This window comes from Lonchura striata, chromosome Z, assembly GCF_046129695.1.
Source record: "Lonchura striata isolate bLonStr1 chromosome Z, bLonStr1.mat, whole genome shotgun sequence".
Taxonomy (NCBI): domain Eukaryota; kingdom Metazoa; phylum Chordata; class Aves; order Passeriformes; family Estrildidae; genus Lonchura; species Lonchura striata.
In genome coordinates, this window is record NC_134642.1 from 30,248,428 (window position 1) to 30,270,087 (window position 21,660).

The 21,660-nt window shown below is 36.0% G+C and overlaps 1 protein-coding gene across 7 annotated transcripts in view; it reads left to right on the forward strand.

Annotated features, from left to right (window-relative positions):
• PDE4D (phosphodiesterase 4D) overlaps window positions 1-21,660 on the forward strand; it is a 348,860-nt gene that overhangs the window by 253,611 nt on the left and 73,589 nt on the right. For 6 of the 7 annotated variants that reach the window (XM_021534338.3, XM_021534341.3, XM_021534342.3 and 3 more), the window contains 3 exons: window positions 8,609-8,645; window positions 10,925-10,998; window positions 11,815-11,864. In XM_021534338.3, coding sequence (XP_021390013.1) covers window positions 8,609-8,645; window positions 10,925-10,998; window positions 11,815-11,864 — 161 coding nt within the window. Of the gene's footprint in view, window positions 1-8,608; window positions 8,646-10,924; window positions 10,999-11,814; window positions 11,865-21,660 lie in introns of those variants that run through there. The other variant, XM_021534346.3, reaches the window with a different exon arrangement.

A 21,660-nucleotide genomic window follows, 5' to 3' on the forward strand; every position in this document is an offset into this window, starting at 1 on the left:
CTCAGTGTTCACCTACATGGGCAGGTCAAATTTATTTCAAAATAGAGAACAGTAGCTGTCATTCCACACTTCAGGGCACAAGCTGAATGTTCTAATTCTTTTAATGGCACTAATGCTCAATTAGTTGTAGAGTTCAATCCCTGAAAGTGTACAATCTGATGTTTTTCTCTTGTTTTTCTTGAAGTCAGATTGTTTCTTCTCACATACATTTAGGGACCTCTGAATTTAGTTAAGGGACCATTTTTTTATAAACTTTGAAACTCTCTGTGGCTGGCTGATAGCAAGCTCTCTCTGGCTGAGTTGTATTGAATGAGTGCCTTGTTCTCAACAGCTCTGCTATTTTTTTTAAGGAGGGAATCTTCCAGCCTGCATAAGGAGGTGGCTCACATGGAAACTCATGTAGTCTTATTCTTCAGAAGTAACACACCCATATCAGTTTTAAACACTTAAGCATGTGGGACAGCGACAAGGAAGGAACCAAATACCTGATGATTAAAAGCAGTTATAGGAAACACATTTCATTTTCATTTGCTACAAGATAGAAGTTTATGTGTGTCACCTAATGCAATCAAAACTCACTAATGGTAACACATTAAGTGGCACTAACTTGATTGCTTTCAGTCATAGATACAAGCCCAGTCACTAATTTTCTCAAACCTGAGAAGAAAACAGAACTACTCTGTAGTCCCTGATGCCTGTTTGCTTTCCAGGCTTGATATAGCTAAATGATGGTTTTGGCTGTGTGAACAGTCCAATAATGGCACTGTTGCGTTGGCCTGGACTCCTCTGATTGAATCCAGCATTTTTCTCATTCAAAGTCCTATCTACTCTGGCTTAATCCAACTTCTCCTTCAACACACAAAACAAAGCCCTACACTGCTATAGCTTCTTTTCCCTTGCCATTGCCTCAGTGACCCCCAGGCAGAATACCTTCTGATTTCAGAAAGAAAACCACCTGCAGCAGTGAAACACTCTGGCAAGGCCATACTCTGTTTCCCTTCAGGACTGAGTAATTCTGTCAGATTTAGGAGAGGCCAGTTGCTCAGTTAGTTGTCCACCATTCTCCTGTAATCTAAATGGTCTGCTATATAATGACAGGAATAAAACATTGAAGCTTGGTAGATGACTAGGGCATTATGATACAAATGATTTCTTGAGTTAGCTGTGATTTTTTTATGTTACACATCATGCTGGCATCCTACTGTGATCGTCTACTACATCCCTATCTATTAGATTTCCTCAGGCAGATTACACAAGCCAGATGTGTGAGTAAAAGGTCTTTGGAAGAGGTTTAAGCTTCTGAGCAAAATAGCTTGGACTGACATAAGAGATCCTGATGGTCTTCAAACTCTTCCAAAGGTGTTAGGAGACTTTCTGGGTAAATGTAGCAAGCCTAGTAGTGTTCCTACAGCACATTATATTGGATGGGAAAAAATAGTAATAATTCCTGGTTTTTTGAGATAGCAAATTCTGATTCTAGCTCATCCAGCAATTCTGAATTAAGCTTCTGTATTTGATGGGTCTTAGCTCAGATAACTGTCACTGAGACCTAAAATAGCCCTTGTCACACTGCAAAATTCGTTTTGTTGTTATTTTGTTTGTTTGCTTGATTTTAATCTGGTTAAAAGTAGAGGCACTATGAAAGGGAGCTATTTGTGCACAGTGAGGTGCACACATAGCCAGATGGTACGTACCTGAGAGTCCCTGGATTAAACCTTAAAATACTGACTTAGAATTGCTAACACTGTTCCTTTCCAGTTCCTTATTCTGTAAGAGATGTTCTTTTGTCTTTCCAAGTCTTGAGAGAGCTTCTCACTTCAGGTGCTAATGCAGTTCAGCTTGAATTAAGATTGCAGTTTGGGTAACCTAGCACTAATGACTCTGACAGGGTAGGTTTCAAGATTTCAGTTATTTCTTTCAAGCCTAATCAAGTGTATCTGCAGGACCTGAGACGCTGAAAAGGTGACATGAAAAATTAAAGTATTTTCTTATAAGAAATACAAGTTATATCTAGAAAACTCCAGGTATTTTAGTACATAACATATGTGTATTAACTGTGAGAACCCTGGCCTTCCTCTGGGGTCTCATATGGTGGTGAAATTCCTCCTCCAACCCGTGCTTCCAAAGAAAAACTCCGCAGGCTTTAGCTGTTCGGTCTCAAGGCAGTTTATTGCTAGTTATCTAATAGATTATGTTCTTGGACTGCGGCTGTTTGGTCAGCGGCCTGGGTAGAGGCACACACACACACTGACATCCTCTCTGTCTGCTGTCTTCTTCGTCTCTCCCCCCGCTCAGGGCTGCTGCTATCTTTTATATGATAAATTACGTATAACATGTTTACAATTATTCCCCAATACCTACTACCTATGTTGCCAAGTGTTTTTCTACTGTAAACCAATCTGTGAGTGCCGACATCACCAAGAACATGGAGGTAAGGAAAAAGAAGGAGGAAGAACAGGATCAGCCCACTTTCCTCCATCTTAGAACTTCTGACCCCCATGTACAAAGTGAAAACCCCCCTGTACATGTGTTAAAACCGCCCTGTACAATACTAAAAAAAATTCCCTTCTACTTTGTAATTACTTATACTATACTATCTAACCTTTTGTGACTGCTTGTTCCACCTCCAAAGTTGGCAATTCATTCCATGGCTCAAACTCAAAATCACAGCTGTTTCCAGCTGTCTGCCAGGGTCTAGAATGCTTCTGACCAAGGCCTGGAATCTCTAAAAATGTCTGAGAGACATTTTGAGTTCCCACAATTAACTAAATGTAATAATTCAAATTTTTTTGAGGTTTTTTTTATCTCTGTAAGACAGACAAGAATTGTTTCCTTAATGAACATCATAGTGGAGTAACTTGATTTATGCTCCCTGTGAAGTCCTTTGGGGTCTTTGGAAAGACTTATATCTGAAGTTTTTACTAGTGACATTTATGCTGGAGAAATTTTTAGTCTGTCTTTCTAAATCTCACTTGATAAGTTATACAGTCCAAGGAGAATTAATATAACCAGCATTCTTTCGGCTGTGAAAATGGACTTCTCAGGTGCTGTTGCTTTTCAGAGCCAATCCTCCTTCATCTGGTTAAGCTCGATTAAATTAACTGAACTGAACTCCCAATATTACAGCAATACTTTTTCACTAATTAGGGCTAGCTGTGTTGCTGAATTAGACAGATGTATCAGGAGGACATAACTGCACAGTGTTACAGAAAATTGTGGTGTTCTGAAACACTCAAGCAATAGTTGATGAGAGTCTGCTTCATTCAGGATCTAATTTCTGTGGCTTCAAGTAGCTCTTTTTAACAATCCTCTTACAGACATGCTCACAGGAATAAAATGCTCTGGGAAAAACAGCCCCCTCCTCTATAGCTCATGGCCCTGATATCAATTTTAATTGCTTGTTCTCTCAGCCCTAAATCCAATCCTGCTCACAGTGTCATAGACTCTAACCCCTGCCTGAGATGCCAAATCATCCCCCAGATTGTGCTTGCCCTTTCAAAGACATGCAAATCACTAATAATACATTGGCTATCTAGGAAAAGATGTAACCTCATTTTGTAATGTGGGCAAAACATTAAGAGCTGCCACTTACACTTATTTAGTCTTGGCTTTTTGAGCCAAGACTAAGCCAAGACTCAGCTGGCTCATATTGCCTATCTCAGCACTAGAAAAGTTTTTCTCAAAGTCTTTAAAAATTGAGATGACATTGCTTAAGCACTCTCCCAGCAGAATAAACTGACTTTGAGCACTGTGATTTCTGACTTCACAAAATCCATTTTGCAACCAAGCCATTTCTGTTTTCCAAATGCAGATGTTGATGATTACGATCAAACTGCATGCAGCAGGCTGCCACTGCTGCTCACTTGTCCTCAAAGCACAGCTTCTGATAGGTAGGACCATTACCATTGCCATATCAGGGTGAAATCTAGAATAATCTCTCATTGCTGCTAAAATGTGAATCTGAGCAATGTGAGTACTTCACCATACTTAATTCATATGTTTTTTGTGTGCATATTTGGCTTCAACTATGAAATGTTATTGGGACAGAAGAGAAAATCCTTGCAGTTAGAGCATTCCATTAGCTTATTCTCTGTCTTTCATTTGTGGTTTTTTATATGGTATAATTGCATTCCAGCATATATGCAAACAAAACACAAATGTCTCAATCTAAGCTGAGACACACTATTGGACAGTAAGTATACAAACTTGTAAACAGAAATGAATGGATGCTATGCTTAATCCAAATCTAGATGTTTACATTGCAAAAGGCAGCTGCCATATATTTTCTGACCCAAACGAAAGACTACCTTAGTGTCCTTTCTTTCTTATACAATTCTTTAAAAATGGAGTAAATTCACATGACAGTGTGATGAAAGCCTCAGCTCTTGATGTGGAGCTTCATTCAGGGATTCCATACAGCCACTGTCCTCTTGGGCTTTTCAATTCAATTGGCAGCTTTTTTCTTTCAAAAGGTCTATGTCCAAAGTTTGTAGCTAGAGAATCTAACATGGACTATGCCAGTTGAATTTAAGGCCTGATCAGCATCCTCAGCCAATATTTCTCCTGGGAATCTAAAAAAGGTTGTGATTGAAGGGGAGCGGTGTTGCAAACCAATAGAATCATACTTTAAACTGGTACATTTGCATCAAACTGGTGTAAATATGTGTTGTATGTTTTCTCCCCTCTATTTAAATAAGGCAAAGCTCCTATTTATCCTGTTTATATCTCATAACTTCAATGCATGTCCTCAAGATCACCCAGTTGATATTCATGTGGAAGTCTAGAAAGACCTAGAAAACCTTAATCTGTGTTTACTATGGTCTTTACAAAGACAAACCTTGAGGATCTTCCCTGTGAAGCTCCACAGTGGCAAGTCCCTCACTCTCCTCAATGTCTCTAAAGCCTAGGATTGCCTTCTCTTTAATGGATTAAGTGAGTTTTTTCTAACCAATATAAAAAACATCCACTATTTTTTAAGTGTATCCTGATAGGTCTGCAGAATATCTCTCTAGTTACTTCTCTTATTAGATGCTATATTAAATTATGACAGCTTAATTATGAAGTAAAGGATATGCAGTCACCCTGTTTTATCCTTGTGTTAATCTTCCTGCCTGCTTCTCTATCCATGCATCTCTAAGTTCCTTATTATTAGGGGAAAAGTTAATTTCTGTTCTATGATTGGGATAGAAGAGATAAATTGTGCAAATTCCTGAGGAAAGAAAGCAGAACTTTTGTACTGAACACGTACTGAACTAACTTTGGACTTAATATAGAACTTTCATCTCCTCTTCAGAGTGGGGATCAGTGTTGGTTATATGGTGTAAGTTCAAGTGTCATACAGGAAATGTTATGAAGAAAAAAGTTAGAAATTTGCAGAAGTCTAGTCTTCACTACTTTACTGTGGTTAATAGCTTCCAATGTGGTATAATCTTCAGTCTGATAGAGAGAATTTCACTTTTGTTTTATGTAACAGTCATTAATTTCATGTGAGCCGGTGCATGTTTTAGCAGTGTTCTTTGGTGGCGGAGAACAGATTATTTTAAATTTTGCCACTCTGTAAAAAATATTCTGTTCTCAAACCTGTATTTCCTTTGAAACATGAAGATATGAACAAATATGCCAGGCATTCTAGTTAAGAGAGGCTAACACTGATGTGAACAATTTATTCTAACTTTAAAGGCTAATACCTCTGTCTATATTTAGAAGCTTGTGGCATATTGCAGTATTTACACTCCCTCTTGCTTCTGTATACAGATGTGTAGCACTCTCCTGTCTGGAATCCAGAACAAATCACTCATCAACTTCCATGTCAGTTAGAAAGGAGGACACTTATACATTCTAGTGTTTATTACACTGTAGTACACTGTGTATCAATGGCATTTTGAATCATATGTACTTGCTCTTCTGTATTAAAATTACCACAGCTTCTTTGGACACATCTGTTCTATTTTTGAACCCACTCACCTTGTCCAGATTTTCTGACCAATGTGGATCAAAGATTGCTCACCACCTTTTATGATTGCATTGCAGTTCAAGTGGTCTGGTGAGTGCTAAACTATTTTGCAAAAGCTGTGGATATCTGTACTTTCAGTATCAGATTCACCAAAATAATTATAATATATGGACTTGTTGCTCTTGACACAAGGAGGATTTGAAAAGTGAAAATTAAGTCCTGGCTTGATTTCATTAAATTACTACTTAACCATGCTTCTTCTAAAGAATAAAAAGCTAAATATACCAGTGTTCTTCAATGAAATGCAGTCCAGAAACAACTGAAGTAGAATCAGGTTTGAAAATGAGAAAAGTGTGATCATATTATTTTACATAAAAGAATATAAGATACTCCAGGGCAGAAAGCCAAGAACATGTAGCCTCAGCATCCAAGGAGTGGCAAACAGGGGTTAAATGGGAAGGAGAGGAAGCACCATCTACAATAAAAAATCCCACAAGAGATTTGGACGACAGTCTTATTTTCATATTTTTTGCCAATCTGAAGTTAACTGTTAGTGACTATATTTCAGGAGTTGTCTGGTACTTTGAGGAACTGGTGAATATTTTGTGCATTTGTGTCATATACTGGGCATTCAGAGTGTTTGCCACTGACAGATGCTAGAAAGAACCATCTCCATGTCTCCACTGTCTTATTTACAGGTAGAAGAAACTGTATACTTTTATCCTTTTTCCAGTGCTTCTGCTACCTGTAAACATCTTTATCTTCATAATTCTGCCTTTTCATAATTTCTAAATGTGCAGATTTAGACTAGACTAAAATTTGGTTTTATATTTTGAGCTGGGCTCCCTTTAAATGTTAAAAAAAAAAGAGTAAAAAATGGAGTATCTCTGTGCAACTAATAAAAATATCCTGTATAAAAGATAAGAAATTAAAGGACTACTGAAAAACATTTAAGCCAGCTAACACATATCAGATAATGCCATTTCACAGAACTCAAAGACAAAGAGCATAATTTTCCTGGAAGTGAAGTAGCATAGTCACACTCTCTTTCAGTGGAGAAAAGGATAAAAAAAAAAGAAAAAAAAAAGGCACTTGGCTGATCTTCTGCTAAAGCCTTTGTGTAATTCATAAGGCAACCCTTATCTAAAATTATAGTGTAGGGCATTTGCCGGTGTTTTCCTGAACCTAATAAAAACATAAAGAGGTACTAGATCCAGCTGATCATTAACTCTCCTGTTAATGCTCTGGGCTGATTCATCTTGTCTCTTATACCCTATTGGATTTGGCTTCTCAGAGCAATTAAAGCCTCTGAGTTCCTCCATGGAGGACATATTTCTTTTGGATTGTTCTAAGAGTCAGGCTTATATGCTATCTGTCCAGTCTGGGCCTGTGGTTTCACCTGAAAGAAAACCACTCCTGCAAAGACTGTGTTCAAAGTGCAGATTTCTTCCACAGGGTGTTTAAGAATCCAGTCCTCTATTACAAAAAGAATAAAAGATATGAAAATAAAAATAGTTACACTGTTATTTAATATTCTAATGATCTTGAATATTGGGGGATTTTGTTTCATCCTTACAGACTGATTGTACAGTGGTACAGATTGCACATACTGCTTTCTAGTTAGGTTCTTGCAATATCTGCAAACCATTGCTGTCTTTTGGACAGTATATAAATTATCAGAATAATGTTGTAGCGAGTCAAATATAAGTCAAATTTCTCAATTTATCAGCCTTTTTCTAATTAGATTTTCATGGATTTTAAATGCAATGTTCAAAACTTATATTTATGCTTAAACTTAATATTAAAATAGCACCAAATCAATTATAGTTTCTATTAGAAGTTGCAACTTGTACTTATGATAAATTCACCACAGGGAAGTACAAGAAAATTAGAAACATATTGTATTTTTGCCTTCGGAAAATTTCTTTTCACCTTGATTGCTACCATATACTGAATAGGATAACTGAAAATGCCAAATTTTTTGTGTCCCTATGTTTTGACTATATCCTCAGTCCTGCAGATGATATTTTGTGCCCTTCTGTCTACTTGTGTTTACAGGACTGTAGTTTTTGAGAACCATTTCAAGTAGCAGTATTTCATGCTGAAGAGTAGGAAACCTGCTTTCTCCTCCTGCCTTTTCTCCTACGGTGTTATCCTGGCAGGTTGTCCCATGCATCCCCGCCATGGAGGTGAGGTTGTCACAGTGACAGCACACCCTTGGTCACAGGCCCCATAACTACAGAAATCTCAGTCAATTTGGAAGTTTTAGTAGGTTTTTATTAATTTTTGATGTACTTCCCAGGCATCCCCCTGTTCTGTCCACACAGGCATGGTGACCCTCCATGGAATCACTTTTGGAATGTTCACCTCTATCCTTTGGGATGACATATATGTAGATTAAACCTGGATGATCAATCACCTGCCATACCCTCAGCACAGAGAGTGGCTGGTCTGTCAGTGACTTACCAGGCTGTTGGGCAATAACTAAGTTGATACTTGCTTTTCAAAGAGTGTGTGTAGCAATCATAGAGTGTAACTGCAGAAGAATAAAACTGGAGCTACCTATACTGCATTGTAAAACCTGATTTTCTTTCTGTTAAAGCAGCAATTTTTTTGTGATACCTAACTGGCAACTCTGCTTATTTTTTTTTTCAGACATGGAGATGACTTGATTGTGACACCATTTGCTCAGGTAGGAACAGCTTTATCATATTTCTCACATGGCCTTGTAATTTAAAGACAAAGTGTCCCAACCAGTTGTTTTCTGTTCCTGATATTATATATGTTTGCCTGAAAAAGAAAAGCGTTTCAACAAAAAGTCACAATCCTCACACTCTGTTAACTATACTTCTCTTTCTTAACACTTTTTGATTATCTGAAAAATTGGGGTGCAACAGCATGACAAACATCTTTGATCTCTTCCAAATACTGTAGTAGGCAGTCATGATTAAGACAAATCTCTGACTCCTGTTGTTCTGTTATTTTTCTAATTACAATTTCTCCACTTGAACATCTTTCATGAATTAAATACAATGAGATTTTTAGACGTGGTAAATTTTACCCAGAACACTTATGTTCCCTTACAAAACCAGGTTTGTTTTTTCTATTCAGGTTCTGGTTTATAAAATACTAGTTCAAAATTCTTTATAATTAAATTAATTAAAGATTAAAAAGCCACAGTTTTTCACAAGAGAGCTTCCTTATAAAGTATGAAAAGCTCAGATTGCTTTGCCTTGAATTCATTATGATGGGTTTTACTCCAAAAAAGATAGGAATAAGTTAAGCTACTGTAATTATGAAGTTGTATGTGATTGAAGGTAAATGGAAAGAGAAAGGTCGAGTCACACAGCAGTGTGACAGCAGTGTCAAATAAGAATATTATAAGAATGTAATGTATATATATAATATATTATATATTTTTATATCATATGATATACATCATATGTTATATATATATAAAATATATATGTCAAATATCAGCATATGTGGCAGTTTCAGCCACACTATGCAGGTTGCTTTGGTCAAATAATAAGCTGTTAAAAGAATATTAATGAAATACTGTATTATATATTTAATAATATTGCAAAGAAATTCAGCATTTATAACACTTAATCAAGCCCTTATCATGAATAAAACCATCATCTTTAACTAGCAGAGAAAATATTAAGCAAGAGCCTTTCATAAAATACTCTGAAATCACCACTGTACCCTGAATATAAAGGTTTGATGACATATATAATTGGTTTTAATCCATGCTGAATTAAAAATGTCAGTTGCTTCCTGATTTTTTGAAAGAAAAACATAACAAAATTAATACTGTTTAGTTAGCCAAATGTATTTTTTATTATCTTAACTTCTTTGGAAATTACCTCCAATAGTTTGACCACTGCCAGTCTTTTCTAGTTCTTTAATACTTTCTGTTAAAAACTTTCATTAATTTATTCTTTTTTTTCCTTGGTGTCCTACTCATTTCCTACCTCCTGTATACATTTAAGGTTCTATGAAAAGAGGGTTGTTCACTCCTCAACTCAGATCTCTGAAACTCAGCTTCCCATTGCTTTTGTTTTTCTTCAGATGGAAGTCAACCCAGTCTGGGCTGAGAAAAAAAAAAAAGGTCAACTTTTGCAAAGACATACCAGAGATTAGTATTGCTGCTTTCTCCCATTTTCAGCCTAGCTCCAATCAACTAATGGCTCCTCTGTGACATAAGCTGAACAACCTCTCCCCTTACAGAGAGGTTCATCTTTCTACCCTCACATGGCAAAAAAACTTTTGTGTGTTACCCAGATGCCTTCAGGAGTGCCTATGCCACTTATAACAAGACACTCACTGCATTCACTGTCTGCTATCTTGCATTAAATTAAGTCAAGAAAGGAAGCAGTTCATCTATGTTGTCTTTCCCAATGGGCAAAGCTTGTAGGAGCCTGCAGACTTTTCCTGCATTTTCAGGGAATAGATTCCTCTTTCTCTGCCCTTGTGCACTAAGTCCCTAAATCAACTGTGCTTCTTAGAAGAGACACTTTTTACTTTTCTTGGCAGTCTAGACAGTCTCATTCCCTTTGTGCTTCAGAGTTTATGGGGACTGAACTGCAAATTAAGATTTTATAATTATTTCTTATGCATGAAGTATTAGGATTGAATGGGCTATTATTTTCTTGACTCAAATACTTTGCTTGTTATTTTAAAAAAATAAGTAGAATTATGTAAAAAACTTTCCTCCCCTGCAAATCAGCTTGCTTTCAGACAGATAATGATTTGTTTATTATGGGAACAAAAAAATAGAGGTAAACTACTACCTCTGTATTACAAACATATTATTGTTAAGTAAATAGCCAAAGGTTCCAGACTAACCTGCCCAGGAATCCTTTTACAGTGCAACATGCTTTCCATTTTCTTTCAGCACAGTGGAGCAGAAATAGATCAGTCTCACTTGTGCAGAAATTGATACTGAAATCACTTTTTTTGTTCCAGGTTCTGGCCAGCCTGCGTACTGTCCGGAATAACTTTGCTGCATTAACCAATTTACAAGACCGGGCACCCAGCAAGTGAGTGTCATTTTTTGGCCACTGAAATTTTTGCAGTGATACTTTTTTAATGTAAGCTAAGAAGAAAAATAGGAGTTACAGATTTCAGTCTGTGCCATGGAACCTGCATAAAACAATAATGAGAAATAAGTTTATTAATCCCCTAAAGATGTTATAGTAGGTAGCTGGGACAATAGCCCCCTTGCCTTCTAATTGATCTTGCAATTGTTGCCCTTGCATAAACTTGGAGTAGGTTTTTTCACCTTATGTGATTTTAAAGAAGTCAGATGTGTAAGATCATTCAAAGATGACCATTCAGGCACAGTCTGAGTACTGCAAATGAAACAGAGTGAGCAGACAGCTGCACTCACTGAGATCTGCTTGCATGATCTGAACCTAGAACTCTACCTCCCTTATCTAAAGTACCTGATACCCTTCCTATCCACAGTAGTTCATAACAATAAATTAGGCAGCATAAATATGATCTCTCTCCAGTCATGTTACAGCATCACAGTTAACACTAGTGTTAGTTACACTCGCAAATGTACTGCTGTTATTTCCCTCACCCAAAACAGGCATCTTGAGACCTGGAAGCAATTAGCATTCCAAAGTAAAGAATGTCTTTGTGTATGTTTATAAGTCACATTTCAAATTATTTGAAATTTGCTCTAGAAGTGATTATACAGGCTTTTAATAAACCTGTAAGTTCCTAAAATATTCCTGTTCTGGGATTCCCAAATAAATTCCCAGGTAATGTATATTCTATTGTATTGTTCAAGAATTCAGTCATCAGTGAACTTATCAGGCTTAAATCCTTTTTCATTTCCTTTTTAATAGAAGATCACCAATGTGTAGCCAACCATCTATTAACAAAGCAACTATAACAGGTAAGAATAATTTATTTATAAAAAATATCTAACTGAAAAATGCATTTTTAATAGTAAACATATATTGCTTCATATACTTATATCAGTTCATATCCTTATATCTGTTTTATTAAAGAGCTTTTGAGTTTTTTGAGTCACATAGGGACTCAAATTGGTGACTTCTAGTGTTCTGTCCTGTTAACTCCTGGTTTCTATTTTATTATTCCAGTTTTAATTTAAGTTATTTCCAAATTATTTTTCCTTACATACCAGTGTATGACCATGTCATGCATAAATTCATTAGTAACTTTTAGCAAGAAAATCTAATAGAAAAAACTGATATGAGTAATCCATTCATCTTTCTTTTTGGGACATAGAGTTCTGTAGGTATGCAGACACAAAGTGCTTATGTACTTCAAAACCTTAAAAGTGCTTATGCTAGGAGGAGAAATCTTCAAACCTGAATTTTCCAATTTAGAATTGTAAATCCAATTTTTATAACATTTGTAGGAGAAAGAATTTTTCTTTTTAAAAATAGTATTATTTCTAAGGAGACATTAACTTAAAAACAAGATGAGGAGTATAAATTATATTGATTTTTTTTAAATTTTACCCCACACTATTTTTGATTATTTTGAGGACAACTTGGTCTTGGATGTCTTTATGGAAATACACTTTATTGGACCCCATATTTTTTACATAATGTTAATTCACAACTTTTACTGTGTAATTTTCCAGGTATTACTTTCTCTATTGTGTTCTGTCAGAGTGAAAGAGCATTTGCTTTTCTTCTTGATGAAAGTATACAGACACCTACTAAACAGGCAAATTATCATTTCAACCACAACTTTCCATATTTTTCCATATGCAACTTTCCATAATTTTCAAAATCCTCATATTTTTAATTGAATTACACTTTTGCATCTATAAGAAAAAAAAAATGTACTTTGGCAATTTTGGGGAGCAGTGTAGCTTTTCAATGTTCAATAGTTTCTGCCGTTAGGCTCTGGAATGTGTCAGAATTAATGGGTTTTTTCAGCTAACCTCTCACCTTAGAAGGACCTGATCTTGGCAGTTCTGTACAGTTTTATTCTCCTAGGAACTTATAAAATATGAACATTTGTGTGTAGAGCTCATCAGGGGGCAGAAGGTTATGTGTTTGAATCTATACTATAAACTGAAAGGCATCATGTTAATTAAATAATAGAAAGAAGATATATTATATATGTAGACCAATAATATTAATGATCGTTTGTTAATATATTTCTTGAAGAGGTAATTCTGGGCATTGGTTTCAAATTGATTTCTATAAACTATTTCAGTTATGGATATTATAACTATTTTTGATTTTGTGATTTGTCTCATAGCAGAGTAATCCAGAAATATTTTAACTGGAGACAGAGATACTCAAATACAGGGCTCTTTCTTTAACTCCAAGGGACTAACTTTAGAAAACATAGTGAAATTCATAACAGTAAAATAAAATTACATCCAGAAGAGAAGATGTGCATGCCTGTGAGCACTACCTTACATGGTCTCCCACGGCTATTTGCCTGAGGTCAACTTCTTTTCTCCAGCAGGAGAAGCTGTTCAGACAGCAGGACCCAAGACACTCTCTGTTGGAAAATGCTGTTGCTCTTTTTAAATTCTCCCTGATCTGAAGGTTTCCATTCAGTTAATCCTCAGACTGTACTCTACATGTCAGCCATAAATCATCGGAAATTTTAAAGTTTAGAAAGAAGGTACTACAGTTAGGTCTCCAATGAAACTAAAAAATTCTTCTTTGCCAGTAAATTCAAAGTCAGCAAGAAAAGGCAAAGAATAGTAAGGATAATTTAATCTAATTTAGTTTAGTCTGATTTCTCAGAGATGCTGCTGGAATTTCTGTGCCCAAATTATGCATTGAACTGGATGATCTGGAGCCTGTATGCACTGGATAGAAGTGGCTGAAAGACTTTAATGATATAACAAAGATATTAAGCCTATATAAAGCATGAAGATGGCTATAATTCATTTTGCCTACTGAATGGAAATTGAGGCTGGATACTATGTTGCATGAAAGGGTTTGCCTGTTCTTTGTTATAAGCTGGTTTTGATATTTCCATGGCAACAAATTTCATGGCATTGGTGTAGAAATATGCATAGGTTTGTTCTTGGGGCATGTAGAATCCTAGTAAAACATCTTAACATCATTATCTTAAGAAGGAAGATTAAAAGCTTATCTGCTACAATTCACAGAATAATTGAAAGCCTTTTCAGATGCTACTAGGTTTTTTGAATTCTTGTGGGGAACATTCAAAATATAGCTTATACAGATCCTTCCTGCTGAGAAACACTCCTGGTTTTGGTGTTCTCAGAATTTGTGTCATGGATTATCCATAAAAATACACCAGATAGGGTAGAGCCACATCATGTCATCCAGATGGCTCAGCTTGCAGTCTCAGCAAGAACTTATTGGCAAGGTAGCAGTCTAGGTGACTGGACGGCACAGTGTCACTAAGCTATATTGATGATAAATCAGAAAACAGACAATTAAGATGGAGAGTTTATGTTGCTAAACTTCCTGATAAGATGTGTCTCTGGGAAGATTCTCTCTGAGGAAAGGGATGATCACAGAAGGCAACTATGGCAGAAAATATGGGGGTACCAACAAAACAAACATGAAAAGCAATCTGGTAACGCCAAATAAATAAAAAAGAAAGAGCAAAATTCTCTTGTTTGCTGTTTTAAGAATTCACTATGAGGCATAAATCTATGGCAGCATACCTTAGCAAAAAAGTAAGAAACTATGACATTGAGAAGTGAAGCAGCACAGGAATCATCTGTTCAAATTCTTAGAAGCAAGAGCCACCATGGTAGCCTTATAATTTATTATGATTTTTCAATGTATATATGTGCAGTTGTGATGAAAATAAAGTCTTTTGTATTCAGTATATCCACATGAATCACTATTGGAAACCATGTTGAAAGAAGCTAATGAATATCAATGACATACAATACCATGTTCGTTATCAGCCAACTATGCTATAGCATTCTGAGTGCTCCTTTTGCAGACAAATTAGGGGGCAGGCCATGAGAGAAATAGAATTTTTAGATGACACCTTTCATACTTTCTTTAAGTTCTAGGATGTAAATATCAGTTTTAACTATAGTCAGTGTGAACAAGCAGAAATGAAAATTTACTCCTATTAGAAATCTTCAAAGAGGTAAGCATTTCCTACAGGTGCCATGTCTCTCTTATGACTAAGACCAGCCTGGAATAACAGGGTTTGCTGAACAGTTCTCTCATCCTTGGTGTTTTGTACTTCAACCAAAAAAGAGGTTTCTCTCACTATGAATCATATCTTCTGGTGTTTAATTTCAAACTGACAGTAACTCTCTTAACACAACAATGAAATACAAATATTTTGTTTTCAAAAAAAGGGAAATATCTGTGACTCGAGGATTGAGCTTGCCAGTTTTATACTACAATTCTGTCCAGTCATCCAGTCCAGACTTCCAGAGTTTGCTTATGATGATATTGTCAGAGACAGTATCTACTCATGCTGAAGTCATTGCATGAGACCTCACCTGGAGACCTGGGGGCCCCAGCATAAGAAAGACTTGTGCCTTCTTGAGCCAGTCCAGAGGAAGCCATGATCAGGGATGATAAGAAAGAGCTGGAGCTCTTCTGTGAAGACAGGCGGATAGAACTGTGTTCTGTTCAGAGAAGTGGAGGGTGATCTTACATAAGTAAGATCAAGTACAAGCCTCCAAGTACATAAAAGGGGCACACAAGAAAGCTGAAGAGGGACTCTTTACAAGGGTTTGTCATGATAAGACACAGGGAAATGGTTTTAAGCTGAAAGAGGACAGATTTACAGTAGACATTAGGAAGAAATTCTGAGGGTGATGAGGCCCTGGAACAGATTGCCCAGAAAAGATCTGAATGCCCCATCCCTGAAAGTGTTAGAGCGGGGGCTCTGAGCAACCTGGTCTAGTGGAAGCTGTTGAAACTAGATGATCTTTCAAGTCTTTTCTAACCCAAACCATTTTATGTTTCTATGAATTCTAATAGTTGAGAAAAATAAACATTTATATTTTGCAGTTCAGTTTAGATTTAGCTTCCATTGAAATCCCTCCATCTGATCCATGAAGTTCAGTAACCAAGTAGCAGTGCAGCTGTTGATTGTTTTAGCTAGTTTCAGCTATCTCATTTTTGCAAAACAAGCTCACAATTTTCTCAACAAATGTTTTGAATATAAGTTTGATAATCATCAGCTTTAGTGGAGTTGAACAATTCTAGTGGAGTAGAACCAGTTCCCCATCATAACGGTGAAAAGCACTTTTAAGTGACCTGTATATTGTTTTCTTAAGAAATCAATAATATTTTTTGTAAATAGGACAGATTTGGAAACAGTCATATTTACATCAGATACTCTCTTCAGTTAATCATTAAAAGTCCTTATCTAGGTCATGATCACCAAACAGAGTGTTATCTCACTTACAGCCTTGTTAGCCACAACACAAAAAGAATCACATTGCTTTTTGAGATACAGGGCATAAATTACATTCAGACTGAAATTCATTCATACATCCCCTGACCCATAGGAAGTAAGATATGCAGCTAACAGTTAAGGCATCAGAGAGCCTCCAGTCAGCTCCCCACCCAGACCTTTAAAGTCACTTCCTTATCTCAAGGTCTGAATTAACAGCTTTATCCCTTGCAAATGCAGAGTTTGTGAGCATTTGATATTAATAAATTGAAGCCATATTTGCTTGCATTCAGAAAAAATTTCTCAGTGTCATAGCTGCTGCAGTACTTTAATGTGCTACAATTTTTTAAAAAATAGCTGCTTAAATGGAGTCATTTAGTAAACTGGTTTTCCTTTTCAAAAAGTATTGTCTCCAGTTCAGCCCCATTAGTTTAGGGAAGTGATTGTTATTAACAGGATAAAACTGTGAAGACTTGCTGAATGCTTTCTTCACCTTGATTTGTAGAGTTTTAATTAATGTTGCAGCAGTTTTCTAACTCAAGTCCTTCAAATGAAATCTATATGCAGGGCACTGTTTGTAAAACAGTGATTAACCTTAAGGCAGAACAGCAGGAAGAGGACTGACGTTTTTGAACCAGATAAGCTGTTCATGTATCATGTCACATTCAAGGAAGTGAATAAAACCAGGGCACAAAACAGATACTCTCTATATTTGAGTAGTGCTCTTCAACACTGATATCTGATAGGCAAATATGTAAGTTTTCATAAAATAGAAAGTTAAGCAAAGAAATATATGTCATACTTTACGAGATTCCTGACAAGAATGTCCATGTAATTAAAACTAACTACTTTAAACAAAAATTAGAAAATAAAAGGAGATATTTTGCAGTGTGTAGATGAGCACACTTGGACCTTGTGTATGAATTCAATTTTTCAACAGTTTGTTTCATTAGATATGTGGTGGTTATTAAAGTGCATAGAGACTAGAACTCATCATAGGGCTGACCTTTGCTTTTATCTTCATCTAGCACATCAGGTTACTTTTCATAAGACTGCAGTGTAGTAGAGCCTTGATTTTGTTTCAGACTCACACATTTTGGAGTTAGACTAGGGATCCATTTAAATAGAAAACATCAGAGGCATTATCAAACTTCACATCAATGATCTGATATGCAACCCCACATAAATCTTTGCTTCTTACTTTCAAATTGGTCTCATATTTTGCTGCACCAGTAAAGGTCCTCATATCACTATTTCACCCAAACTGTCCACTTCACTGGAAAGAGAGACAGGGTGACAAGCTTCATGTGCTGCTTCTTCTTTCAGCCTGTGTCCCTTACAGGCACTGGTGGTGTAGCACAGCAGAAAACTGTACATGATCCAAGGCTGTACTTACTGTTTTCATAATAACAGAAAAACTGAAGAGAGAAAAACATAGTTTGTTTTTTACGACAGAGTTGATGCCTTTGTAATTTTTCTCCTTCATATTACAAATACCATGCTTTGTCTGATGAATATAGGAAATAAAACTGAAGCAGGCATGGTTTCTGGTATGACTTCGTTGCAGTCTGAGTGTACTTTCTTTTCACATCTTCATCCAGCTTCTGACATTTCTGATCAGGACATATTATCACCTGTCCAGTTGAAAAGATTTATTTGAAAGTACATATTTTTTCTTTTAATACATTAATGAGAAACTGGCCAATTCAAGCTTATTCATTTTCCTGAGCATCTGTTTAAAAATTAAGGGCTACATTGAAACCCATTATTTTATGAAGATTTCCTGAGTAAGGAGCCTGAACACAGCAGTGAATCAGAGCAGCCAGAAGCCATAGTCAGCCAACCCTGGAGACAAGCTACAACAAAGACTCCCTTTTCTGTACTTTCTCTCTCTGGCCTCATGTATTTTGCTTTATATCCTGCAAAATGACTCATCTTCAACGGAAAGGTGTAATTCCAGGTCTGGTGGTAGAAACAGCCACTTGTGCCTACTGCACTTTCTCAGGAACTAGGATTAAAAATTTTAAGAATAAGCAATGCCTAAAATTAAGTCTTCTGGTCTCAAGACCAAAACTTATAAAAAAACCTCTTTTTCCAAAGTTAGGTAACTCAGCTCAGAAAATAGTATGATAGTGTGAACTGGTCAGCATGGAAGCAACAGATTGGCATACAGTCATACAGTCAGACTTGCTCCTGTGCGTTGTGCTTCCAGTCAGCTCTCTTGGTATCAAATCCCTCTGAACAACCGCATGTATTTTTATAGCCAGGGAAGGCAAGCAGGTGTCTCAGGGAACCCACATGCTCTGCAGAGGCCCTAAGCGCCTACCCTGCCTGTGCAAAATCTTGAGTTATCCAGTGGATATTACTTTGGTGTCACTGTTCATGAGAGACACCAGCAGTGAGGGGCCTAGCATAGTCCCAAATATTCTAAAGTATTCTTTAGCAGAAACTTGTTAGGGAAGAGTTGCAGTGAAAATTTTACCAAATTTGACTTTGGGACTTTGGGAGGGATGATGGGAGGCAGTGAAAAAAACAATAAATCTTACTGGAAAACTTTCACTTGAAATGTTAAATGTGCCAAGTTATGACTTTAAAATTTCCTAATCAAACCCAAACCAAAGTATTCAGACAGGTTTTCATAGCTCAATGACTCTTGCTTTCTGTTAATAGAATTGTAAAATTTACATTCTTTTGTCATAGTCCTTAATCAGCTCACCAATAAGAAGATTATCTCTATTTGAGTAGACGCAAATTGTGTTTTGAACAAGGCAAGTCTTGATTTTATTCCCATTATGATGATATTCTGAGTTAATGAAGTAACTGTGGTCACATGCAAATCGTTTTAGTTTTTATGAAACATTAAAAATTTTTCCCAAATACTCACGTTCAAATGTTAGCATAAAACTGCCAGTCTGATTAATTATTCTTTCTGCACACAGTATTTAAATTAATTTCTGCAATATTTATATTTGAATGTTTACACTAGGTATAAATTTGGACAGATGTTAAGCCAAATAAAAAATACAGATGAGAGACAAAAACTTAGGATATATCTCTTAAATTATAAGATATTATGATAAAAATAAAGGGGTTTTTTCCTTACTTACAATAAGCAAGGAAGGATTATATCCAAGCAAGTGAAATTAGCCACTATGTTACTTAGTACTATACTAAAAAAAGTGAATTAAATTAGGAGCATATTACAGAAGTGACTATTGAACTAGCAAGCATTTACAAATTCCCTTGTACCAAGTAAATCATACGCTAATAACTTAGTGCACATGTAATAGGAACTATTGACTTATTAGTCTTTAATTTAAGGAGTACAAAGATGACTGGAATAAAAAGGAAGAAGTCTGTGCCATAGAAATGAAGGAGAAAATCAAGCAAGAGTTTCAAAACCTGGAAAGCTGAGCCACCTAAATGTTATCAGCGGGACTTGGGAGGGTCCTACAGATGACAGTAGGCAACTAATGGGAAGGAAAACAGTATTTGGTTTGGTAAGAGTATTTAACATTGTTGTTATCATTATTGTAGATACGGTTGGTTTTGCTATTAATACTACTGGATTTGAACTCTGCTTTTCAAAGGGAAATATAAAAATCAGAATTTTGTGTAGGTTAATTCTTTTGAATTGCATTGTAGATAATACAAGCAATGACAAATGCAACCTGACTCCCAAATTGTGTGTATGACTTATTTCAGCATTTCAGCTGCTTCAGAAATACATTTTTTCTCTGGTGGCTTCCTCTTCTTTTTTTTTTTTCTTTCTTTTGGTAGGTTGGGGGTGAATCTCAAAATATTTTTTGCATATCAGATATAAGACAAAGAGAATTTGAATCTCGTAAAATTTCATCTCATGAATTTCATCACAATCTGATCTGTTTGTTCGAATCTCATCATTCTTCATACAATCTTCAACTCTGAAAACTTATAACATAAAGGAGGTGAGCAGAGAAGCATTAGTCCTACCACAAGATATGTTTTTGCAGTTTGAGGTGGTATTTTCAAAGAGCAAGCAGCTGACTTAGTATGCATATGCCTTTCACATGGGAAAATAACAGTCAAGTGGTTAAACCACGTAGTTATCACATGCTTCTGCTGCTTGGAAATATATATATATGTAAGCATGTTACCTATCAGCCATAGATATTCACTGTATGATATTGTGAAACCAAAGTCTGTTTGCCTTGCTTCTGCTGATTCTCACAATGAAATCTGCCAGTTTCTGCTTTGCTGAGTAAAATCTGAAACTGCAGCACCAATAAGTCTTTTTCAACACTTTTCTTTGGTCTAGTGCAGTTCCACCCTCCTTGCAGATCTATACTCCCTTGACTTCTGTTTTGTGTTTGGTTTCTTTCTTCCCTAGGAGACTTTAAGATACGATGCAGTGAAAAGCTATCATGTGGGAAGACACTAGGAAGAAAAAGGCTCCTTGTAGCCTCACTACACACTCCAAAAGAGAAGGGCACAATTCTATTCCACAAATACTCTTGTCTAAGCATACCCACTGAAAGACAGAGTTGATGTGCAAACAAATATATTCAAGAAATAATGTGTTTCCGGTAAGACCTGGTGTGCTGAAATACTTGCCAATTCTACTTTGAAAATACTTTTCTCCAAAAAAGATGTTAGCTTTCTCTATAAAAGAAGGGCTATAAAAATTGCACATATTTTCCAATAATATCTTTGAAGACTGGTTGTTAAAATAAATAGATATTTCTACTTCAGAATATACATAAATTTGCTCATACACATTTATTTTTGAAAACTTTATGCATTGCTGGTTCTCTGAGAGGTCAGTTCTGCAAGCATTACTTCCAATCACAGCTCAATCCTGCAAAGCTGAATTATAAAACATCTACTATGGCCACACTACCTTTGCAAAATAAATATATTTGTATAAGTATTCTAAAGACTAAAATTTCATAGAATAAAATCAAAATAAATAAAAATTTTCTTTAAAAATCTAGTTTTTTCAAAGTAACAACTCCATCAGTCAAAAATACACTGTAAAAATCCATCTTTCTCCTAATAAAATGTAATTAATGTAATTTTTTAACATTTGTTCTGCAAATTGGTGGAAAAGACAGATTACCATTGTATTGTCCGAGTTATTTATTAGCTTCTTATCTGGCAGTGCTTAGACAAGATTATTTGGGAGCTAGTCTTAATATTTCAGTTCAGGGAAAGAGCTTCCCTAGAGCATTCTCAGGCAGCGTTACTAATGAGGGTGACTACAAGACATAAATACCTTTCAGCTTTTTCTGTTTAGTGAGCAGACACCAACAGAGATGAAGAAGCACAGTGTGACTTTCATCTACCAGAATGAATGCTCGGTG